Genomic DNA, 22,370 nt, shown 5'->3' on the forward strand with positions numbered 1-22,370 from the left:
AAATGGATCAAACCTTGAAAAGCGATAAAGTGGTGAGATCTAAACAACCAACCAATCAGATTGTAACTGCCAAGTTTCAGACTGTGTTTGAAAAATGGCAGCTAGGAACAGATTAGTTGGTATTTTATCTCTCTCCAAGCTTTGATAAATCTTCCCCCACATTATCTGTGCAGTACTGGCATTATAAGAAGGTATCAGTGGTTGTTGATGGTAAGCAGACAATGGGCCTGATTCAGACCTGTTCGCTACGCTGCATATGTACGTAACCTAGCGAACAGGTAAACGCTGCCAGCCTGAATGATTTTTTTTTTTCAGTCGCAAAAAAAAAGTAAGCTTAGACTGACTTCTATTTCCTGCGGAGATGGCCGAAAAGGGGGCGGGCACTGATGTCATGTGACATCAGCCGCCCACACCGAGCAGGTCTCGACCAGGGGTACGCCCATCGCTTTCATGGGGACGCCCATAAAACGCTAGGTGTTCCTGTTGCTGCCCAGCTGCCCCAGTGTGATACTCGGTGAAGGCGTTCGCACAGGGGGTCTTTCACCCAAAGCCCTTCTGCCTTTCCCTGGGATCTTGGCCCAACCACCCATAAACGTAGTCCAATGCATGTTGGGATTGTTGGCTGGCAGGATATGGGCGCTTCCACCACCACCACCACCACCACCTGAGTGCTTGCACTTACACGCAGGACCACAGCGACCTCTTTGCTGTCATTCTCCAGAAGACGGAGTCTCTTCCTGAGCTCTCCTTGTAGTTGGGCATCAGGCATTCCGCCTCTGACCATGACAAGATGGATGCTGAGATCTATAAGACAATAACATTAGTGGACAAGGTTATGATATATCATATATACAGTATAGTGTATAATCAGAGAGCGATATGGATTTTTCATCTGTAGCACAAGGCCACCAGAGGAGATAACTAAACTGGCTGTCCTCCTGTAATGTATTAATTTCTCCACATGAAGCGCCAGCGGTCTATCTACAATGTCTGCACTGCATACAGTCCCTGTAGTGCTGCACACAACGCCGGTCAAATGGTGCATTTTTTACACCATGCATGAGCAGGGGGGTTTTGTTACCTGGGGCTCCACCCAGAGAAACAAAGTCCTGGCGCTCAATCAATAGTGTAGGGTTCATTTAAAAATATATATTTTAGCAAAAAAAAGATATAGTAATTACCAACCAGCTGCAGCATGCATCAGATGAGGTCACCTGAACTCATCAGAGAAATATACAGAAAATGCAACAAGATGATGCTGTGCGCTGCTGGTTAGATAGAATGTATCTGCTGAGTGAATAAAGCCGGACACACTGCTTAAGTTGTATCAATTTTTATATTAGTAGTTTTTAACCCCTTCCTGACAGAGCCAGTTTTTGCGTTCCTGACAGAGCCCTTTTTTTCAAATCTGACATGTCTCACTTAAGTGGGGATAACTTTTTTTTGCTTTTACTTATCCCAGTGATTTTGAGATTGTTTTTTCGTGACACATTGTACTTCAAATTAGTGGTAAATTTGGGTCGATACAGTCTGTGTTTTTTTGTGAAAAATACCAAAATGTCGTGAAAAAATGGAAAATTTTGCAATTTGCAAAATGTTAAATTTTCTGCTTGTGAGACAAATAATCATACCACTCAAAATAGTTAATAACTAACATAGACCATATGTCTACTTTATGTTTCCATCATTATTTCAACTTCCTTTTAATTTTTTTGGACACTAGGAGGCTTACAATATGAATAGCAAATTCTCAAATTTTCAAGAAAATTTCAAACACTGATTTTTTTAGGGACCAGTTCAGTTCTGATGTGACTTTGAGGGACTTGTATGTGAGACACCCCCATAAATGATACCATTTCAAAAACTGCACCCCTCACAGTATTCAAAACAGCATTTTGGAAGTTTGTTAACCCTTTAGGTGTTTCACAGGAATTAAAACAAAGTGTAGGTGAAATTTCAAAATTTCATATTTTTTTGCAGATTTGCAATTTTAATACATTTTTCTAAGGAACACAGTACATTTTACTAGAGAAATGTGACTAAAAATTGATTCCCCCAATTCTTTTGTTTTCATAAATATCCTATATGTGGCCCTAGTGTGCACGTTGACCAAACCACAGGCTTCATAATAGAAGGAGCACCTACTTGATTTTGGAGCCTCCTTTTTATGAGATTATTTTTTAGGCACCATGTAGGTTTCTAGGCACCATAAGATGCTAAAATTTAGGAACCCCCCCACAAGTGACCCCATTTTGCAAACTACACCCCTCAGGGAATTCATCTAGGGGTATAGTGTACATTTCAAACCCCCAGGGGTTTCACCAATTGTGGTACAACTGGGCAGTGAAAATGAAAAATTAAATTTTTTACACAAAAATGCAGTTCTGGCTCAAAATTTTTCATTTTCAGAAGGAATGAAGGAGACAAAGCACCCCAAAATCTGTGCCCCAATTTCTCCCGAGTACGGCAATGCCTCACATGTGACCAAAAAATACCATTTGGGTGCATGGCAGGACTCAGAAAGGAAGGAGTGATTTTTGGATTTTGCAGCTCAGATTCTGGTGGAATGTTGGTGGGTGCTATGTTGCATTAGCAAGACCCCCCAAGCACCAATACAGTGGAACCCCCCCACAAGTGACCCCATTTTGCAAACTACACCCCTCAGGGAATTCATCTAGGGGTATAGTGTACATTTCAAACCCCCAGGGGTTTCACCAATTTTGATACAACTGGGCAGTGAAAATGAAAAATTACATTTTTTTACACAAAAATGCAGTTCTGGCTCAAAATTTTTCATTTTCACAAGGAATGAAGGAGACAAAGCACCCCAAAATATGTGCCCCAATTTCTCCCGAGTATGGCAATGCCTCATATGTGACCAAAAAATACCAGTTGGGTGCATGGCAGGACTCAGAAGGGAAGGAGTGATTTTTGGTGGTGGAATGTTGGTGGGTGCTATGTCGCATTAGCAAGACCCCCAAAGCACCAATACAGTGGAAACCCCCACAAGTGACCCCATTTTGCAAACTACACCCCTCAGGGAATTCATCTAGGGGTATAGTGTACATTTCAAACCCCCAGGGGTTTCACCAATTTTGATACAACTGGGCAGTGAAAATGAAAAATTACATTTTTTTACACAAAAATGCAGTTTTGGCTCAAAATTTTTCATTTTCAGAAGGTATGAAGGAGAAAAAGCACCCCAAAATCTGTGCCCCAATTTCTCCCGAGTACGGCAATGCCTCACATGTGACCAAAAAATACCATTTGGGTGCATGGCAGGACTCAGAAAGGAAGGAGTGATTTTTGGATTTTGCAGCTCAGATTCTGGTGGAATGTTGGTGGGTGCTATGTTGCATTAGCAAGACCCCCCAAGCACCAATACAGTGGAACCCCCCCACAAGTGACCCCATTTTGCAAACTACACCCCTCAGGGAATTCATCTAGGGGTATAGTGTACATTTCAAACCCCCAGGGGTTTCACCAATTTTGATACAACTGGGCAGTGAAAATGAAAAATTACATTTTTTTACACAAAAATGCAGTTCTGGCTCAAAATTTTTCATTTTCACAAGGAATGAAGGAGACAAAGCACCCCAAAATCTGTGCCCCAATTTCTCCCGAGTATGGCAATGCCTCATATGTGACCAAAAAATACCAGTTGGGTGCATGGCAGGACTCAGAAGGGAAGGAGTGATTTTTGGTGGTGGAATGTTGGTGGGTGCTATGTCGCATTAGCAAGACCCCCAAAGCACCTATACAGTGGAACCCCCCCACAAGTGACCCCATTTTGCAAACTACACCCCTCAGGGAATTCATCTAGGGGTATAGTGTACATTTCAAACCCCCAGGGGTTTCACCAATTTTGATACAACTGGGCAGTGAAAATGAAAAATTACATTTTTTTACACAAAAATGCAGTTTTGGCTCAAAATTTTTCATTTTCAGAAGGTATGAAGGAGAAAAAGCACCCCAAAATCTGTGCCCCAATTTCTCCCGAGTACGGCAATGCCTCACATGTGACCAAAAAATACCATTTGGGCGCATGGCAGGACTCAGAAGGGAAGGAGTGATTTTTGGATTTTGCAGCTCAGATTCTGGTGGAATTTTGGTGGGTGCTATGTCGCATTAGCAAGACCCCCCAAGCACCAATACAGTGGAACCCCCCACAAGTGACCCCATTTTGCAAACTACACCCCTCAGGGAATTCATCTAGGGGTATAGTGTACATTTCAAACCCCCAGGGGTTTCACCAATTTTGATACAACTGGGCTGTGCAAATGCAAAATTACATTTTTTACACAAAAATGCAGTTCTGGCTCAAAATTTTTCATTTTCACAAGGAATGAAGGAGACAAAGCACCCCAAAATCTGTGCCCCAATTTCTCCCGAGTACGGCAATGCCTCACATGTGAATAAAAAATACCATTTGGGTGCATGGCAGGACTCAGAAAGGAAGGAGTGATTTTTGGATTTTGCAGCTCAGATTCTGGTGGAATGTTGGTGGGTGCTATGTTGCATTAGCAAGACCCCCCAAGCACCAATACAGTGGAACCCCCCCACAAGTGACCCCATTTTGCAAACTACACCCCTCAGGGAATTCATCTAGGGGCATAGTGTACATTTCAAACCCCCAGGGGTTTCACCAATTTTGATACAACTGGGCAGTGAAAATGAAAAATTACATTATTTTACACAAAAATGCAGTTCTGGCTCAAAATTTTTCATTTTCACAAGGAATGAAGGAGACAAAGCACCCCAAAATCTGTGCCCCAATTTCTCCCGAGTATGGCAATGCCTCATATGTGACCAAAAAATACCAGTTGGGTGCATGGCAGGACTCAGAAGGGAAGGAGTGATTTTTGGTGGTGGAATGTTGGTGGGTGCTATGTCGCATTAGCAAGACCCCCAAAGCACCAATACAGTGGAACCCCCCCACAAGTGACCCCATTTTGCAAACTACACCCCTCAGGGAATTCATCTAGGGGTATAGTGTACATTTCAAACCCCCAGGGGTTTCACCAATTTTGATACAACTGGTGAGTGAAAATGAAAAATTACATTTTTTTACACAAAAATGCAGTTCTGGCTCAAAATTTTTCATTTTCAGAAGGTATGAAGGAGAAAAAGCACCCCAAAATCTGTGCCCCAATTTCTCCCGAGTACGGCAATGCCTCATGTGTGACCAAAAAGTGGCAGGACTCAGAAGGGAAGGAGTGATATTTTGATTTTGCAGCACAAATTCTGGTGGAATGTTGGTGGGTGCTATGTCGCATTAGCAAGACCCCCAAAGCACCAATACAGTGGAACCCCCCCACAAGTGACCCCATTTTGCAAACTACACCCCTCAGGGAATTCATCTAGGGGTATAGTGTACATTTCAAACCCCCAGGGGTTTCACCAATTTTGATACAACTGGGCAGTGAAAATGAAAAATTAATTTTTTTTACACAAAAATGCAGTTCTGGCTCAAAATTTTTCATTTTCAGAAGGTATGAAGGAGAAAAAGCACCCCAAAATCTGTGCCCCAATTTCTCCCGAGTACGGCAATGCCTCACATGTGACCAAAAAATACCAGTTGGGTGCATGGCAGGACTCAGAAGGGAAGGAGTGATTTTTGGATTTTGCGGCTCAGATTCTGGTGGAATGAATGGTGGGTGCTATGTGGCATTAGCAAGACCCCCGAAGCACGGTGAAATGATGAACCTAAAAATCCATAGATGTGTGGTATATTTTAAAACACTCCTTTATACATAGGCCGGGTTTGTCGGGGCAAGTGTCACACTGGAAAATAGTTTGCTTTCTTATTCCCTTTTTATAGCAAACTTTGCACCTTTTTTGTGTCCTGCCCTTTTTTCCAGTGGAGGGGATTTCATCAGGAAAATGCTGCCCTGGTACAATACGGGGGCCAGTACTAGAAGTACTGGGGCCCTCTGCCTGCTGGTTCCCAAATACTAGGCCCTTTATGACTTCCTCTTGAAAGTGCATAAATGTCCCCCTCTGGCCGGTAGAACGGAATAGCACGTAAGCGTTATACAGTGCCATCTGGATGATATACACGGCCAGCTTCTTGTACCAGATTTTTGTTTTCCGCAGGGCACTGTACGGCTTCAGTACCTGATCTGAAAGATCCACTCCGCCCATGTACCTATTGTAATCCAGGATACAATTAGGTTTGGAGGTGTGGGTACTGGTACCTCGTACAGGGACGGAGGTGGTACTGTCTCCGTGAATTGTTGTCAGTATAAGGACATCCCTCTTGTCCTTATATTTGACCAACAACATATTTTCGGTGCATATTCCCCTGCTTTCACCCCTTCTCATTACTTGGGCAATGTGCGTTTTTGGGAGGCCTCTTTGGTTCTTGCGCACAGTACCGCAAGCTGCTGTACCTCTTGAACCAAGGGCCTTAAACAGGGGGATGCTGGTGTAAAAGTTATCCACATAGAGGTGATAACCTTTATCCAGGAAGGGGTGCACTAAATCCCAGACAATTTTTCCACTAACACCTACGAGGGAGGGGGGGCATTCTGGCGGTTCAATTCTTGAATCCTTCCCTTCATATACCCTAAACCTGTGGGTGTACCCTGAGGTGCTTTCACACAGCTTATACATTTTTATGCCATACCTTGCCCTCTTACTGGGAAGGTACTGGCGGAATTTAACCCTTCCTTTAAAATGTATAAGGGACTCGTCTATGCAAATGAATTTATCTGGGATGTACATCTCTTCAAATTTGGCACTGAAATGATCAATGACCGGCCTGACTTTGAATAGCCGGTCAAAGGTGGGATCATCTCTGGGTGGGCACTGTGCATTATCGTTGTAATGCAAAAATTTAAGGATCGTCTCAAATCGAGCCCGGGGCATGGCCATACGGTAAAATGGGGTGCTGTACAGAACATCTGTACTCCAATATTGCCTAATTTCTGGCTTTTTTACTATGCCCATATGAAACACCAGACCCCAAAACGTCATCATCTCTACTGCATCTACAGGGGTCCACCTAGCAAATGATGACGTGGGGTTTTGAGCAATAAACTGCTGGGCATATAAATTAGTTTGGTCCACAATTAAATTTATAAAATCATCAGAGAAAAATAATTTGAAAAAGTTAATTTCTCTGAGACCTGTGGAATCAAATTGGATTCCTGGCATGGCCAAAAACTCAGGAACCTGGGGCTCAAAATTGTCTGGTGGTGGGGTCCATACGAGATCAATTATTGGGGGGGGGGGTCTCAGCTGCTCTACGGGGGCGTCTTTGAGGGGGTCCCTCATCACTAGAGGAGGAAGAGGAGCTTAAGATGAATCCTTCAAATTCCCCGCTTGCCTCACTGGCTGTGTCAGAATCAGAGGCAAGCATGGCATATGCCTCCTCCGCTGAATACATTCTTCTGGATGACTGGGATGACATTTGGGATGACATTTGGGATGACATTTGGGATGCCATTTTTATTTTTGTGTTACTGGTAGTGAAATGTTTCAACACGTGTATAGTGTAGGGGGGGGGTACAAACTTTATTTCAACCCGGGGGGTATGTAGTGTGTAGTGTGTATGTAGTGCAGAAAAAAAAAAAAATACTTTATACAGGAATTTGAACCCAATTAAAAAAAAAAAAAATTGAAGGGGTTAAAAAAAAAAAAAAAAAAGCTCCTGCGCCAAAAATTGAGCACAGATGTTGGTCAGTAACGTCCGTCACTGAACAGCGCTCAAAGGCAACAGGAATTTGATAAAAAAAATAAATAAATAGATCAACCCTGTGCCGAAAAAGCTGATCAGTGATGTACGTCACTGATCAGCGCACAGTGGCCACAGGACACCCACAAAATCACAGTGTGTGTAAAAAAAAAATTAAAAAAAGACCCACAGCAGCCTCAAAAAAAAAAAAGGTGATCAGTGATGCAACACTGATTACCAGTGAGGGGCAGCAGGTGCACAACCTTTGGTGCAACTGACAGTGCAACTGGCAGCAACTGACAGGTATATATATATAAAAAAAAAAAAACCCTGCGCCCCCAAAAAGTTGCTGATCAGCACAGATATACTGATCAGCACAAAAGGGGGGGTAGCAGACACAAAATATACACTCTCTATCACTCTCTGTCACTATCTCTCTCTATCTCTCTCTATCTCTCACTATCTATCACTATCTATCACTATCTATCACTATCTATCACTCTAGGACACTGCAGCAGCAGCACTGACAGTTATATGTATAAAAAAAAACCTGCACCCCCAAAAAGGGGGGGTAGCAGACACAAAATATACACTCTCTATCACTCTCTGTCACTATCTCTCTCTATCTCTCTATCTCTCACTATCTATCACTATCTATCACTCTATGACACTGCAGCAGCAGCACTGACAGTTATATATATAAAAAAAAAACCTGCACCCCCAAAAAGGGGGGGTAGCAGACACAAATCTCTCTATCTCTCACTATCTATCACTATCTATCACTATCTATCACTATCTATCACTCTATGACACTGCAGCAGCAGCAGCACTGACAGTTATTTATATATAAAAAACCCCTGCACCCCCAAAAAGGGGGGGTAGCAGACACAAAATATAGCTCTCTCTGTCACTATCTCTCTATCTCTCTCTATCTCTCTCTCTATCTCTCTATCACACTGCAGCAGCAGCAGGAAGTCCCAAGAAGTCAGATCCAGGAAGCGTCCAGCACGCTACAAGCAGTGATCAGGTAATCAGGTAAGGTATTTGCAAGGATCAGGTAAGTATTAGCAAGGATCAGGTAAGTATCACGGCAGATAGGCACGGTGACCGCTCTGCACGCTATTCCAGACCGGAATGGCGTCTGCAGCGCAGTCACCGGTAGTTTAAATGTCGCGCCTTGGCTGTGATTGGTCCGTGGGTCCCACGGACCAATCACAGCCTTGGGGGCAGGTGGGGTGAGGGTGGGGTGAGGTGTCATCGTCACCGATGACCCCCTCATGCCCCCTGACGCCCGGCAGGGATTGACACCTGTGTTACCGAGCGTCTGATTCGCTGGTAACACAGGAAAACGCTGTGAATGGCTGTTCACACTGAACAGCCAATCACAGCGATCGCCGACGGGGGGGCGACATCGCAGCCCCCCCTGGGCATGCAGGGACATGTCTGCTGTCAGGGACAGCAGACATCGTCCCTCTGTCACTGCGTCTCGAGACGCAGTGACAGTTTAAAGTCATGACGTACATTTATGCCATGTGTCGGGAAGTACATCCCGGCCATGACGTAAATGTACGTCAAATGTCGGGAAGGGGTTAATAGGATCATTTATACAGTCTCATATACATGGTCATAAGCAATACAGTACAGTAATATGAAAAATTTAAAATAAAATAAAAATGAAAAACGAAACGCATTGACGTCAGCAAAACAGAGTGTGAGGTCTTCCGATTGCCCGACCTAGCCAGACCACGCTACATGTTATCTGCCGCAGCTTGCATCGGAAGTGCTGCCGGCTCACCAAGCCCTTCAGCACGGACACCGTGCATTGCCCGTCCAACACAGCTGCCTGCATCGGAAGTGCTGCCGGCTCACTAAGCCCTCCAGCACGGACACCGTGCATTGCCCGCCCAACACCACGGGTTATTCCAGGATCGGCGCAGCTTAAACAACTACCGGCTCTCTTCTACCACAGCCGTCCAGCTGCTCAATTAGCGGTACACCTTTTGAACTGGATACTGGATCTACTAGGTGAGCCAATTGCCACTTCTAATGCTCCCTAGCTTCACCTTACAAGGAATATATACCGTGTTTCCCCGATAATAAGACACTGTCTTATTTTTTTTAACCCACAAAAAACACCATAGGCCTTATTTTCAGGGGAGGTCTTATTTAATACATGCCCCTGTCCTCCTTTTAAACATGCCCCCAGTGCTCCTTGTAAACACGCCCCACTGCTCCTTGTAAACATGCCCCCAGTTAAAGAGAGGGAACGTACCGTAGCCTCCTTTACACACCTCTCCTCCTCTCTGTCTCATCAACGCCAACGCTCTGTGCTCTACTGCAGCCGCTCTGCTGCAGCCGCGTGATGTGCGCGGCGACGTCACGCGGCTCCCGCAATGCATCCCTGGGACCGGGAGCAAAGCGGCATCTGTAAAAGCCGGAGGTCTCTAAATACCTCAGAGGTAATTGAAGATCACCTGGAGGTTAGCGGAGGTTAGCGGGGTCTAGTATTTATTGTTTGCAATCCACAGGATTGAAATTTGAATCTGCCTTATTTTCGGGGGAGGACTTATTTTGGACACATGTCCAAAATCTGGGGGAGGTCTTATTTTCGGGGGATGTCTTATTATCGGCGAAACACGGTATGTATTAACAGTGCATCTAGCACAAACAGACGGCCTCTAAATTATTTTTTGCGTGTTACATTTACATGCTAAAAGGACTGGCTCCTTCCATCACAAGTGGTCTACTATTTCTTATTATCCTTAAATTGTGCAAAGTGCGAACCCTACTAATAGACATTGAACTGTCAGTACTCACAGTACCACTTCCCTAATTTATTTACTGGAGACCTCTTACCTATAATATCACTCGATTCCAATTGATTATCTCAACCAATTACGAATTATCTTTACGCATTTTTACCATTGTGTATTTTCATTTATTTATTTATTTTTCTTTTTTTTTTTTCATATTACTGTATCAGGGCTATTTTTCATCAGGCTCCAGCAGGAACTGAGGCCCTTATTCTAGTTCACTCTTTCTGACAAAATATTTCTTAGATGGACAAAACCATGTGCACTGCAGGTGAGGCAGGTGTAAAACCCCACCCAAATCTAATTATCTCTGCACAAGTAACACCTGCCACACCTGCAGTGCACATGGTTTTGTCCATCTAAGAAATATTTTGTCAGGAAGAGTGAACTAGAATAAGGGCCTCAGTTCCTGCTGGAGCCTGCTGAAAAATAGCCCTGACTGTACTGTATTGCTTATGACCATGTATATGAGACTGTATAAATTATCCTTTTAAAAACTACTAATATAAAAATTGATACAATTTAAGCAGTGTGTCCAGCTTTATTCACTCAGCAGATACATTCTATCTAACCAGCAGCGCACCGCATCATCTTGTTGCATACATGCATGAGCACCATAAAAATTGCATGGAAGAATAGTGCCATTTCCCTGGAGATTTGTGCATGCGCAGTAGCCTCTAGCTGTATAGGGGCCTTTGCCAGGAAACAAATGTGACTATTGTTTATTTCTGTGTTTCAGGAATAATACCTAATACATATGATCACCCAGCAACATCTCTGATAAGTACTGTGAGGGGCATGCTGGATAAATCTAGTTATATTGCCGGCCAGTGTCAGTGTTCTCACCGGAGACGCACAGCACAGATCACTCAGCAAAATCTCTCCATGTGTAGGCCCCTTTAGTCTTTTGAGAATCCTGATGGAATCCTTCTCCCCCCCCCCCCCCCTCCCTCCCTCCTTTCTATACCCTCCTACCCCCATCCAGCTCCTAATACTCTAAGGCCCTCATTCTGGTTGGCTCCCAAAGCAGCGTTAGTTCGCTGATTTGCGAGCTTTGTAACGTTGCCCGTCGGCGTGCAAATGACCCCCCCCCCCCCCCCAGCTACACACTAAGGCCTTTATTCAGATCTGATCGCAGTACAAATTTGTTCTCAAAATGGGCAAAACCATGTGCACTGCAGGTGGGGCAGATGTAACATGTGCAGAGAGAGTTATATTTGGGTGGGGTGTGTTGAAACTGAAATCTAAATTGCAGTGTAAAAATAATGCAGCCAGTATTTACCCTGCACAGAAACAAAATAACTCACACAAATCTAACTCTCTCTGCACATGTTACATCTGCCCCACCTGCAGTGCACATGGTTTTGCCCATTTTGAGAACAAATTTGTACTGCGATCAGATCTGAATAAGGGACATGATGCGTTACTCTGCTGTGGCTCTCAAAATAATCTGTTGACTTTGTTTGGTCCATCATGCTGAATGTATGGTTTTGTGCTTGGGTCAGGTTAAAAAATACATGTTAAATGCATTGTGTTTGCAGCACTCCTTATACAGAATATCCTTAGTGCCAGATAAACTGGAAGCTTGCTGTACTGGAATTTAGGATGTTTTGCGGTCATGATATTCTATTTGTCAGCAATATACATTGTTTACTAGACCTACTGACTGGCTGCTCTGTGTCATGTCAGGACCTGTACAATAATATCCTGGCCAGCTTCCTTCCCCCCAACCCCCCCCCCCCCCCCCGCATAAATCACAGAATGCTTCCTCTTCCATACAAATGGATTAGCAATCAGGTGTCAGTGTGTTAGGCAGGTCCACTGGCGCATCTTACTCGCTCCAACCAAGGGGGCGGGTTGTATGCAAATGAGGGCACGGCTTATGCTAATTAGCCGCAACCTCATTTTCATACGAGAATAGACGCTGTGCGCATGCGCACAGCGTCTATTCTACTAGATTGGGGGGTCTCCCAACTGCCACCCCCCGCAGCGGGACAATGCCTGCCGCGGGTGGGACAGCGGGACAGGACCCGGAAATCGGGACTGTCCCTCTAAAATCGTGACAGTTGGGAGGTATGTGTCTTTCTTCAGTAAGACAGGTCATGGGTTCAAATACAGGGTGTGACACTTGCAAAAAATTATGTTAAGAGGGGGAGTCAGCCACAGAAGCGATATTGGTGGCTTTCAATTAACTAATCCAAACCCGCAGGGGGGGAGTGGTGCCCCCTTAGGAGCAGAAGCCCGGCGGCAGATGACTCCATTGCCTCAGAGAGTTACACCTATGGCTCCAACTCTAGGATGGCCAAACCATTTTCAAAAACACAGATATGAATACATGTTAAAGGGCCGGTGCAAGAATTGTAGGCACCCTAGGCAAACAAACCCAAACTGCCCACCCCTAAAGTGAAAAAGCACCGCGCTCCAGGAGGGGGGGTGGGTGCTGCGATTGCCGCTGCAGCTGACCAGCCGGCGATTACCGATGACCTGGGGGACCGCCACCTGCCGAACAGGAGCTGCCGCTGACCGGGGGGGGGGGAGATGGGGCGGTCCGGCAACGGGCGCAGCGCTATGGGGGGGGGGGCTCTTACTGGGGGGGCATATCCGTGGGTGGGACCGGCGCTGACAACCAAGCAGGGTGGGGGGCAGCGGGTGCCATTTGTTACATGTGATTTTTCGCATATGAAAGGACTCGTGGGGAGTTGCTGGTGGAGTGCCAGGAAAGTAATATGCAATATATCGTGGGTGCTAAAAAGCATCCGAACCTGCGATATATTGCTGATGGCTGCACATACAATTTATCTTATGTGCAGCCCGTCCGACCCAGCCCGTCCGACCCGAGTATGGCAGTATGTCCAATGGGCTTGTGTTTGGCTTGCCACAGTTGCTCTATATTTTGGCATTATTTCAGAAACAAACCCACGACTGTAGCGAGAACACATCCTTACCTGACACCAAGGCATCGGCTGGCTCAGCTGTTTTCTCTGATTTATCCTTAAAGCAATCGTTAATGTGAACAAAGTCTGGAACGGAAGATGCTGCTGTAGGAAACAGAGGCTGTAGTTAGAGAAGACCCTCTCTCAGCTGCTAATAGTACTCTGTTCTGTGATGTAACCATCAATATAGGCAGAGTTCAGGCAGGCACACTGCAGGGTAGGGATGGCCAATAACCATCGATGATTCATAATCATCGACGGTTTATGGTCGATGTCGGTAACTTTTGCCATTGATCCCCCACACACACACTATGGGACACTGTGGTCTGCGGGTGGGACACTGGGACTGTCTCACCAATATCATGACAGTTGGGAGGTATGTACAGTAGATGTCACTTCTGTATTCTACTGTATTTTTTTGAATTAAGCAAAAAGTTAATATTACAACAACCCTGTAGCAATATGAAACTACGGGGGTGATGTAAAACTTTAGACAGCTTTATATATATATACAGTATATAAAGTAAAAACACCATCCCATCTAGTCAGTGGCGTAAGGTCATCCCAGTTGCCCAGAGGCAAGATACTGTAAATATTGGTGGCCCCCAAGTAGCTCAATCAGTAAGGTATCTGTCTTCAGTAGGACAGGTCATGGGTTCTAATACAGGGTGTGACACCTATAAATTAACTGATTCAAACTAGCAGGGTGCCCCCTTGGGAGCAGGAGCCCGGCAGCAGAAAACTCCATTGCCTCTCAGAGTTACGCCCCTGCATCTAGTACAATGTGGCCTGTTTCTCAATACAGACCAGACTGTACTAGAAGCACCATAGCAGACACTCCAGACAGGAAAGAGGTACTGCATGGGATTTGAAAGGTGCAGGGTTCTAGAATGAGCACTAAAACATAAATGCATTGTGTAAGATATCTCATTGTGGTGTGCAAATATTCCAAAATATGTCAAAATCCAAAATACTTCTGGTCCCGAGAATTTCCGATAAGGGAGACTCATCCTGCATTTCTGGAGCCCAAATGATAAGGCGTTACTGATCCAGTAATGCTCCTCCACATATAAACCTGCAGAACACTCACAGACAGGCCGAATGCTCCTCAGTGGTTCTGCCCACTACATGTGATCCTGAGCAGATCTCCAGCAGTCTGGCAGCCGCGTATACTATCCTGTTACTATAGGACGGAGGCCAGGGCACACTGTGCTATCTGCAGTCTGCATGCAGGGTCCAAGCAGATGTTTACTTATCCTCCCCAAGCATCCTAATCATTAACACGCTGGCTTTCATTACAGAAACACTCGCCAACAAATACATTCCCACAATTTATTGCAAACAATGTGTATTATGTCACAAGGCACCGGATGGCTATATAAATAATTATCTAATAAACCTGACTGTGATAGCTGCTGGCCATTTTTTTGTTTTTTTTTAATAGTGGATCCCAGTTTGTCAAACCTTCAAGATTTCTGTGTAAATGTCCTGTCAGTGTCCCACCAGTAACTGCAGCGAAACGCCGGTTGCCTGGATACTGAGGGGGGCGTGGTCATACCCCCCTTCAATGCGAGTCATTGGAGGTGGTGCTGCGTGCTGCAAAGGAAGCTGTGCACCACAGTAGCTTGTCAGGGCATCTGATGGGCAAGGGATGCTATTGGAAGTCAAACACTATTGGTTGACATGGTCAAAAGGTTGGAGCACACACAATATGTCGACATGAAAAAAATCAGCATTAATTTTTCCATGTTTTTTGTTGGGGGGGGGGGGGTTGTTTAAAAAAAAAAGATGGTTGTGCGTTCATGGGAAAAAAAACAACAACAGGTTTATGTGTGAAAGGGGTGTTATTTGGGGATACGGTCATTCAATCTACAACAGCTAGGTCGACAAGCATTGGGGCGACACCACTAGGTCGACATGCAGGAATGTCGACATGGGTCAAGGTCGACATGGGTCTAGATCAACATGGGTTTAGGTCGACAGGTCATTAGGTCAACACAAGCATTAGGTCGACATGGGCAAGGTCAACAGTCAAATGGTCAACATGGGCTTTTCACTGCTTTTTGAGCCGACATGTGCTGACAGGCAGTAATTCATGCCCTACCATCCACTAGGGTGTGGTGGAAGAATAAAATAGTGTGCCCAGCGTAGCGAGGCACCATGCCGAAGCATGACGAGCACAGCGAGCGATGCGAGGGGATGCGGTGCACTTCAAACTGTGTCCACGTCAACAGTGTCGACATTCAGGTCATTGACTGTTGACCTTGCTCATGTCGACCTAATGACCCTGTCGACCTAACCCATGTCGACATTGTCCCATGTTGACCTAGACCCATGTCAACCTTGCTGCATGTCGACCAAGTGGTGCCGACCCAATGCTTGTCTACCTAGTTGTTGTAGACCAAATTATCCGCACCTGTTATTTGTGCTTTTCTAATAGTTACTAACTGTTCATTCTGCAAAAAAAAACTTTACGGCAGTTTATTCTGTTACCCAGTCCGGTGTGCCTGCTCGCCCTTTTTCCTAAAGAGGAGATGTATATAATGACAGTGGCCCTTATTCTGATCGGTGCGGATATTCCCGCATTCTTACGGTGCGGTCCGCACGCCACGGCGTTTTGCCGCGTGCGGCCATCGTCCGTAGAAACGCCCACGGGTCCTCCGCATTCGGACGGACTCACTCTTTAAGAACAGGGCGTGTTTACGGACGACATACAAACCATGCGTGTGCGGGAGAAACACTCCGATTCTGCACGGTATTACAGAGTATTACAGAGTATGCTCGGGAATACCGCATCCGAACGGGAGCCAAGCGGTGCTACCGCACGTAAGCGGAGTATTTATGCCAAACAACCCACTATTATGTATCTTCTGCAAGACATCACATGACCCACTTATTCAAATACCTATCCTCATAAAAAACTTCTTATTTGGAATTGGAATCAATTAGATGCCAATATATCCTTACAAGCATGCCTAACACATGCATTGCACACATTAACCCTTACAGCAATTGAAGTGCAATGGTTTCAATTAAAGCACTGACAAGCGTCCTATTAGTGAGTAATGAGTAAAGGAGTCGATTCTATTGGGTTCAGGTGTTAATGCTTGTAGTCATTAGGCGTACGTTCGCCTACCGCATGAACGAGTGGTGTCCGCTAAGCAATAGTACACTTGTGGACACCGCACATTTCTGCCCTTTTTGATCGCGTGCATTCGGAGTGCTATCCGAATGTACGCCCCCCAACATAAGTGTACTCCCCCGTATCCGCCCATGTTTCCGCCCCGTTTTGCCCACTTTGAAACTACGCCCATGTGTCATTCCGCATGACGCCCATAATACGCCCATATTTCCCGACTGATTGCGGGGAACAGTTTTGGACGGGATTTGGCCGAACTGGTACGGAGTCAAGGCGTGGCACATGCGCGTTGCGTTCTCCACGCATGCGCAGACGCCGAAAACACGCGATCCGAAAGTATGCGGTAAAGTCCGCGTCAATCAGAATAAGGGCCAGTATGAGGAATATCGTCTTACCATTAGGTCCTAGGGAGGAAATAGCCTTTTTCATAGACGCCACAATGGATATGGAACTCTGGACGGGGGCTGTTAGTTCAGAGTTCAGAACTTCGGCCTTCATCTGCTCCGACTGACCTTGGCCATTATCTTCTCCTGCTGGTGGGATCTGTTCTCCTTCTCGTTCTGTCTCTTCCGATTCAGCCTCTACTATAGGATCAAGTCTATGGACCATGGTGCAGGGGGAGACGACACCTACGTCACCTGGTTCCATGATCTGTCGCGGGCCTATGGCGCTTGCATTGTAAAAATGCTCTGATCTGATCTGTAAAATGAAAGAGAGCTCATTATTACAAATGTCAAAGTGCCATGGACAACTACTGTATTTATAGTAATTACAGTACTGTATGTGAGAATATTGGCCTACAGTACATGTGGATACAGGATGAAGAACTGGCAACAGTAACGCCCTGGAATACTCAAAATAACATAAATGACCAAACGATGACAAATTAACAATATGGGTACTTGTTTCCTAGCACGGCCACAAATCTTGGCCATCGGGGGTAATTTGAGTGGCCTGCGACGCGACCGATGCGATGCCCCCGATTTTTCCATTGAAATGCATTGAAAACAGTGAAAAATCGGGTCGGTCGCGTCGTGTGCACCTAAAAATGCTTAAATGGTCCAGACGCGATGCCCCCGATTTCCCCATAGGGAACAATGTTAAATGCCTCAATTTACCCGCGATGACCACGATTTCTCATAGGAAACAATGTTAAATGGATCAATTTACCTAAATCAGCATAGGAACAATAGTAAATGGGCCAAAAACACCCCTGAACATTGAAATGTCCCCCCAAAAGTAGTTGACGCCACCCCGCCATCAACGTGAACCCGAAGCGTGGCGAGCGCAGCGAGCCCGCGAGGGGCGGCGGTACGCGTCCTCCGACCTTTTCATGCCCTACTATCCACTAGGGCGTGGAGTGAGAATAGAATAGTGTGGCGAGAGCAGCGAGCCACCGAGCCCGAAGCGTGGCGAGCGCAGCGAGCCCCGCGCGGGGACGCGGATACCTTCACAGGTAAACGCGTCCCTTCGCGGGCTTCCCAGGTGTCCGCGTCGCCATGGACACCTGGGAAGCCCGCGAGGGGAAGCGTATAACTGTGAAGGTATCCGCGTCCCCTTGCGGGGCTCGCTGCGCTCGCCACGCTTCGGGCTCGGTGGCTCGCTGCGCTCGCCACACTATTCTATTCTCACTCCACGCCCTAGTGGATAGTAGGGCATGAAAAGGTCGGAGGACGCATACCGCCGCCCCTCGCGGGCTCGCTGCGCTCGCCACGCTTCGGGTTCACGTTGATGGCGGGGTGGCGTCAATAACTTTTGGGGGGACATTTCAATGTTCAGGGGTGTTTTTGGCCCATTTACCATTGTTCCCTATGATAATTTGGCTAAATTGAGCCATTTCACATTGTTTCCTATGGGAAATCGTGGTCATCGCGGGTAAATTGAGGCATTTAACATTGTTCTCTATGGGGAAATCGCGGGCATCGCGTCTGGCCATCGCACCCGATTTTTTTAGCGGCCGCGATGGCCCCGATTTTACCCCCGATGACCGCGATTCTGATCGGTGTGGCCGTGCTAGGAAACAAGTACCACAATATGTTATTGAAAGATGTTCAAACCGAGATAATCGCGGAACTTCTATTATCAACCAATCAGTAAATGTGTATTCAGGAATTCAGAAACCAGTTAATGAAGGTAGATTCATGCTATGGGTATGATGACCTTTATTTGGGCATTGCCATTCTGTTAACATATGAGGGGGTCATAGCACTTTCTACGGGACAAAAACATGGATATTCAGTTGTGCACATAAGTTTACATACCCTAGCAGAATGTGTGATTTTCTGCCCATTTGTCAGAGAATATGAATGATAACTCACAAACTTTTCTTTCACTCATGGTTACTCTTTTTAAATCATAATGACAAACAAAACTACCCAAATGACCCTGATCAAAAGTTTACATACCCTGGAGAGTTTGGCCTGATAACATGAACACAAGTTATCACAAACAGGTTTGAATGGCTACTAAAGGTGACCATCCCCACCTGTGATCTGTTTGCTTTTAATCAGTGTGTGTGTAAAGGGTAAGTGAGTTTCTGGTCTCCTGAAAGACCCTTGCATCTTTTATCCAGTGCAGCACTGACGTGTCTGGAAATGGGGAAAGCAAAATAATTGTCAAAGGATCTGCGGGAAAAGGTAATTGAACTGTATAAAACAGGAAATGGATATAAAAAGATATCCAAGCAATGGAGAATGCCAATCAGCAGTGTTCAAACTCTAATTAAGAAGTGGAAAATTAGGGATTTTGTGGAAACTAAGGGGGTTATTCTGGTTGATTCGCAAGGCTGCGAATTCGCAGCCTTGCAAATCCACCAAACCCCACCCGGCGAATCGCCGACCATCAAAAGTTGTGGAAGGTACACACACATATAAGAGTGACTTTGACAGACAGGAAGCCGCTGTTTGGGGGAGGTAACCAGCAGTTGTCTGGGAGTGTCTGAAAAAGCGCAGGCGTGCCAAGGTGTTTTATGGGAGTACCTGGGACATCGGCACAGGCCTAGATCAGCCTGCTTCTGTAGCAGAGTTGTGGAAGGGTCAGAGTTACTCACATTTGCACAGACTGGGAAAAAGATTCGATTGAGAGTGAATTGCGTGTGGATTTTCAGATAATAGTGACTAGCCCTCCATTCGCAATTCTCTCGCAAATTTGCACGGGGCGGGATTTCCTTCTGTCTAATCGGCAGCTCACAGTCATCTGCAAATTTGCAGAAGAGTGATCAGCTCTCAAAAAGGCCCTATATACTATATGTCGTTTATAAACTGTAAATTATACAGGTGAGCAGAATGACCGGCAGAGTGTTCTGTGCGGGTCTAGCTAATAATATGCATGATAGTAGTAACCAGGTATTGCGGCTGTAGTCTCATCTCCTTCATTCACTTAGCTTTTTTACCCCCAAATTCCTGCTTGATGAATGAAAACATTTATGAGCACATTAGAACTGTCCTAATTACACCTGTGTATAATACTGTACATGTGCATTTATTTCATGCCTCCCAACTGTTCTGACCAGGTGCAGGGCTGATGGGGCAGTCGGCAAACACATAGCTTAGAACAAACGAAGCAAGCTACCAAGTGGAACACATGTGAATTTCCGCAGAAATATATGAATTTAAGTGGCCAGAGGAAGCACTGTGCATCAGGAGTGAGGGCCAGAGGTGTGCCACCGAGAGCTGCTGTCACTCTCCCTGTGTCCCCTACTTTCCCTCTCCCTGCTGTCACTCTCCTTGTCCCTGTTGTCACTCTTCCTGTCCCTGCTTTCACTCACCCCGTCCATGCTGTCACTCTCCCTGTCCCTGTTGTCACTCTCCCTGTGTCCCCGCTGTTACTCTCCCTGTCCCTTTGTCCCCACTGTCACTCTCCCTGTGTCCCCGCTGTCCCTGTGTCCCCACTGTCACTACCTATGTTTTCTTCTGTCACTCTCTCTGTTCCTATGCCCTGCATCTCACTGTGCCCTCCCTAGTGCCATTACCAAACTACAAACCGGTCCCACATGGCTCCAATGTGTGCCAGCTTAAGGAATAAGAAAAACAGCATTGTGTTTGTCACACTAGGCACAGTGACACCACGTACCTCCCACCCATCCGCTTATCAGTGCCCTGCTGCCCTGTGATCAGGATGTTCCTCAGGAATAATATTGTGCTTCCCTAGTAATAATGCCATGCCATTTCATTTTACTAGGAAAGCCCCCAACGTCCCAGCCATGGCCTCACCCGCAATATACGGTATGATAACAGGATAAACACTGATGCAATGGAAGACAATGATTCATGACACATAATAATACTAGGCTGTTACTAAGAATAGGTTACAATCTAACTAATACATAATCATTAGGGTTAGAGATAAGGGGGTGGGTGGGGTGAGTGTATTGGGCTGCGTAATGCAGGAATAGGCGAGTTCCCGACGATTCTGCCCGATGTTATAAAGATGCAGAACCGTGGCCCTTATTCTAATCGGCACGGTACGGCCCGCGTGCGGCCGTACCGCCGATGTTTTGCCACTGCACATGCGCAGAGGTCATTCTGCGCATGTGCAGCCCCCTTCGCCGCAGACGGATTTCGTCCGCCGCAAAGGGGGCGTATAGGGGCGTGAGGGGCTTCATCCCCTCATTTCCCTATGTGTACGCCCCGCGTTTCATGGGCGTTCCCATGCAAACGCGGGGCGTATGCATGGTAATGAGGGCATGACGCCCTCATTACCATGACATGGGGGCGGAAAGCTGACGTCGCCGGATGTCAGCTTTCAGCCCCCATACAAGCTACCACACGGACGATTGTCCGTGTGGTCTCAGCTTGCGGGGCTGCCGCGGCGTGCGGCCCTGCCTTCGATGGTCGACGACCATCGAAGGCAGGGGGCAGCTCCCACCATGGTGGAGGCGTACGCCTCCACCATTTTGATGCGGATCGCCAGCCGTCCGTGTACGGACGGCAGTGGCGATCCGTCGGGTGGGCGGCCCTTGGTTTGTGCGGTCGGAGCCCCGTGTGCGGCTCTGACCGCACCAACCAGAATAAGGGCCCATGTTAGTTTGGGTGTGGATCATTAGGGTTACCAAACTAAGGTTGACATGCATTAGGCCAGGGATGGAGAACCTTCGGCCATCCAGCTGTTTTTGAACTACACATCCCAGCATACCCTGCAACAGTTGTAGCATGGCCACATAGCAAAACTGTAACAAGGCATGCTGGGATGTGTAGTTCCACAACAGCTGGAGAGCCGAAGGTTCCCCATCCCTGCACTACGCCAACCACTGAAGGTCAACAGGCCTTAGGTCAACACTTGAAAAAGGTTGACACAAGCATTATGTCGACATCGGGAAGGACGACAGTCAAAAGGTTGTTGATCTTACAGTTGTGTATAGCATCTTTTTCTGGTGTCAATGTTCTTTCTGTCAAACTACTGTAGCTTTTCGACCATATATATGTCTATCTTTGTATTGCTGATGTTTTTTTATTTCGATCTGTGGTTTTCATGTCGATATGTTTATTCTTCAAACAACGTATGTGTCTATTCAGTATGTGTCACTGTAATTTATGTCTCTGATGATCGGTCGAACATTTCCATTGTCAACCGGACGTTTGTTAAGCTAATATCATTAACAATATCAATGTCGATGTTGTCGACCTTTTGTATCAGTCAACCTGACAGGTGTCTGTGATGTGTTCGTCATTGTCGATGTACATGGGGTCGATAGAGCATCCAGATACCCTCCATTTTGTACAACAGAAACAGCCCCACAGGTTTCTATGGGAAATGCTAGACTGTCATATTGTGTTAGATGCTGTAGCCTGCAGGCTCAACTTCACACA

General features: G+C 46.1%; 1 protein-coding gene across 3 annotated transcripts in view; it reads right to left on the bottom strand.

Annotated features, from left to right (window-relative positions):
- Positions 1-22,370, bottom strand: part of SH3TC1 (SH3 domain and tetratricopeptide repeats 1) — a 59,472-nt gene that overhangs the window by 32,734 nt on the left and 4,368 nt on the right. The window contains exons 2-4 of one of the 3 annotated variants that reach the window (XM_083153150.1): positions 16,959-17,262; positions 13,437-13,526; positions 683-804 (exon numbers count right to left, since the gene is read on the bottom strand). In XM_083153150.1, coding sequence (XP_083009276.1) covers positions 683-804; positions 13,437-13,526; positions 16,959-17,211 — 465 coding nt within the window. In that variant the 5' untranslated portion in view covers positions 17,212-17,262. Of the gene's footprint in view, positions 1-682; positions 805-13,436; positions 13,530-16,958; positions 17,263-22,370 lie in introns of all 3 variants that reach the window. The other 2 variants (XM_083152972.1, XM_083153058.1) reach the window with 2 other exon arrangements.

The sequence above is a fragment of the Crinia signifera genome, chromosome 1 (genome assembly GCF_055691185.1).
Source record: "Crinia signifera chromosome 1, ASM5569118v1, whole genome shotgun sequence".
NCBI classification, from domain to species: domain Eukaryota; kingdom Metazoa; phylum Chordata; class Amphibia; order Anura; family Myobatrachidae; genus Crinia; species Crinia signifera.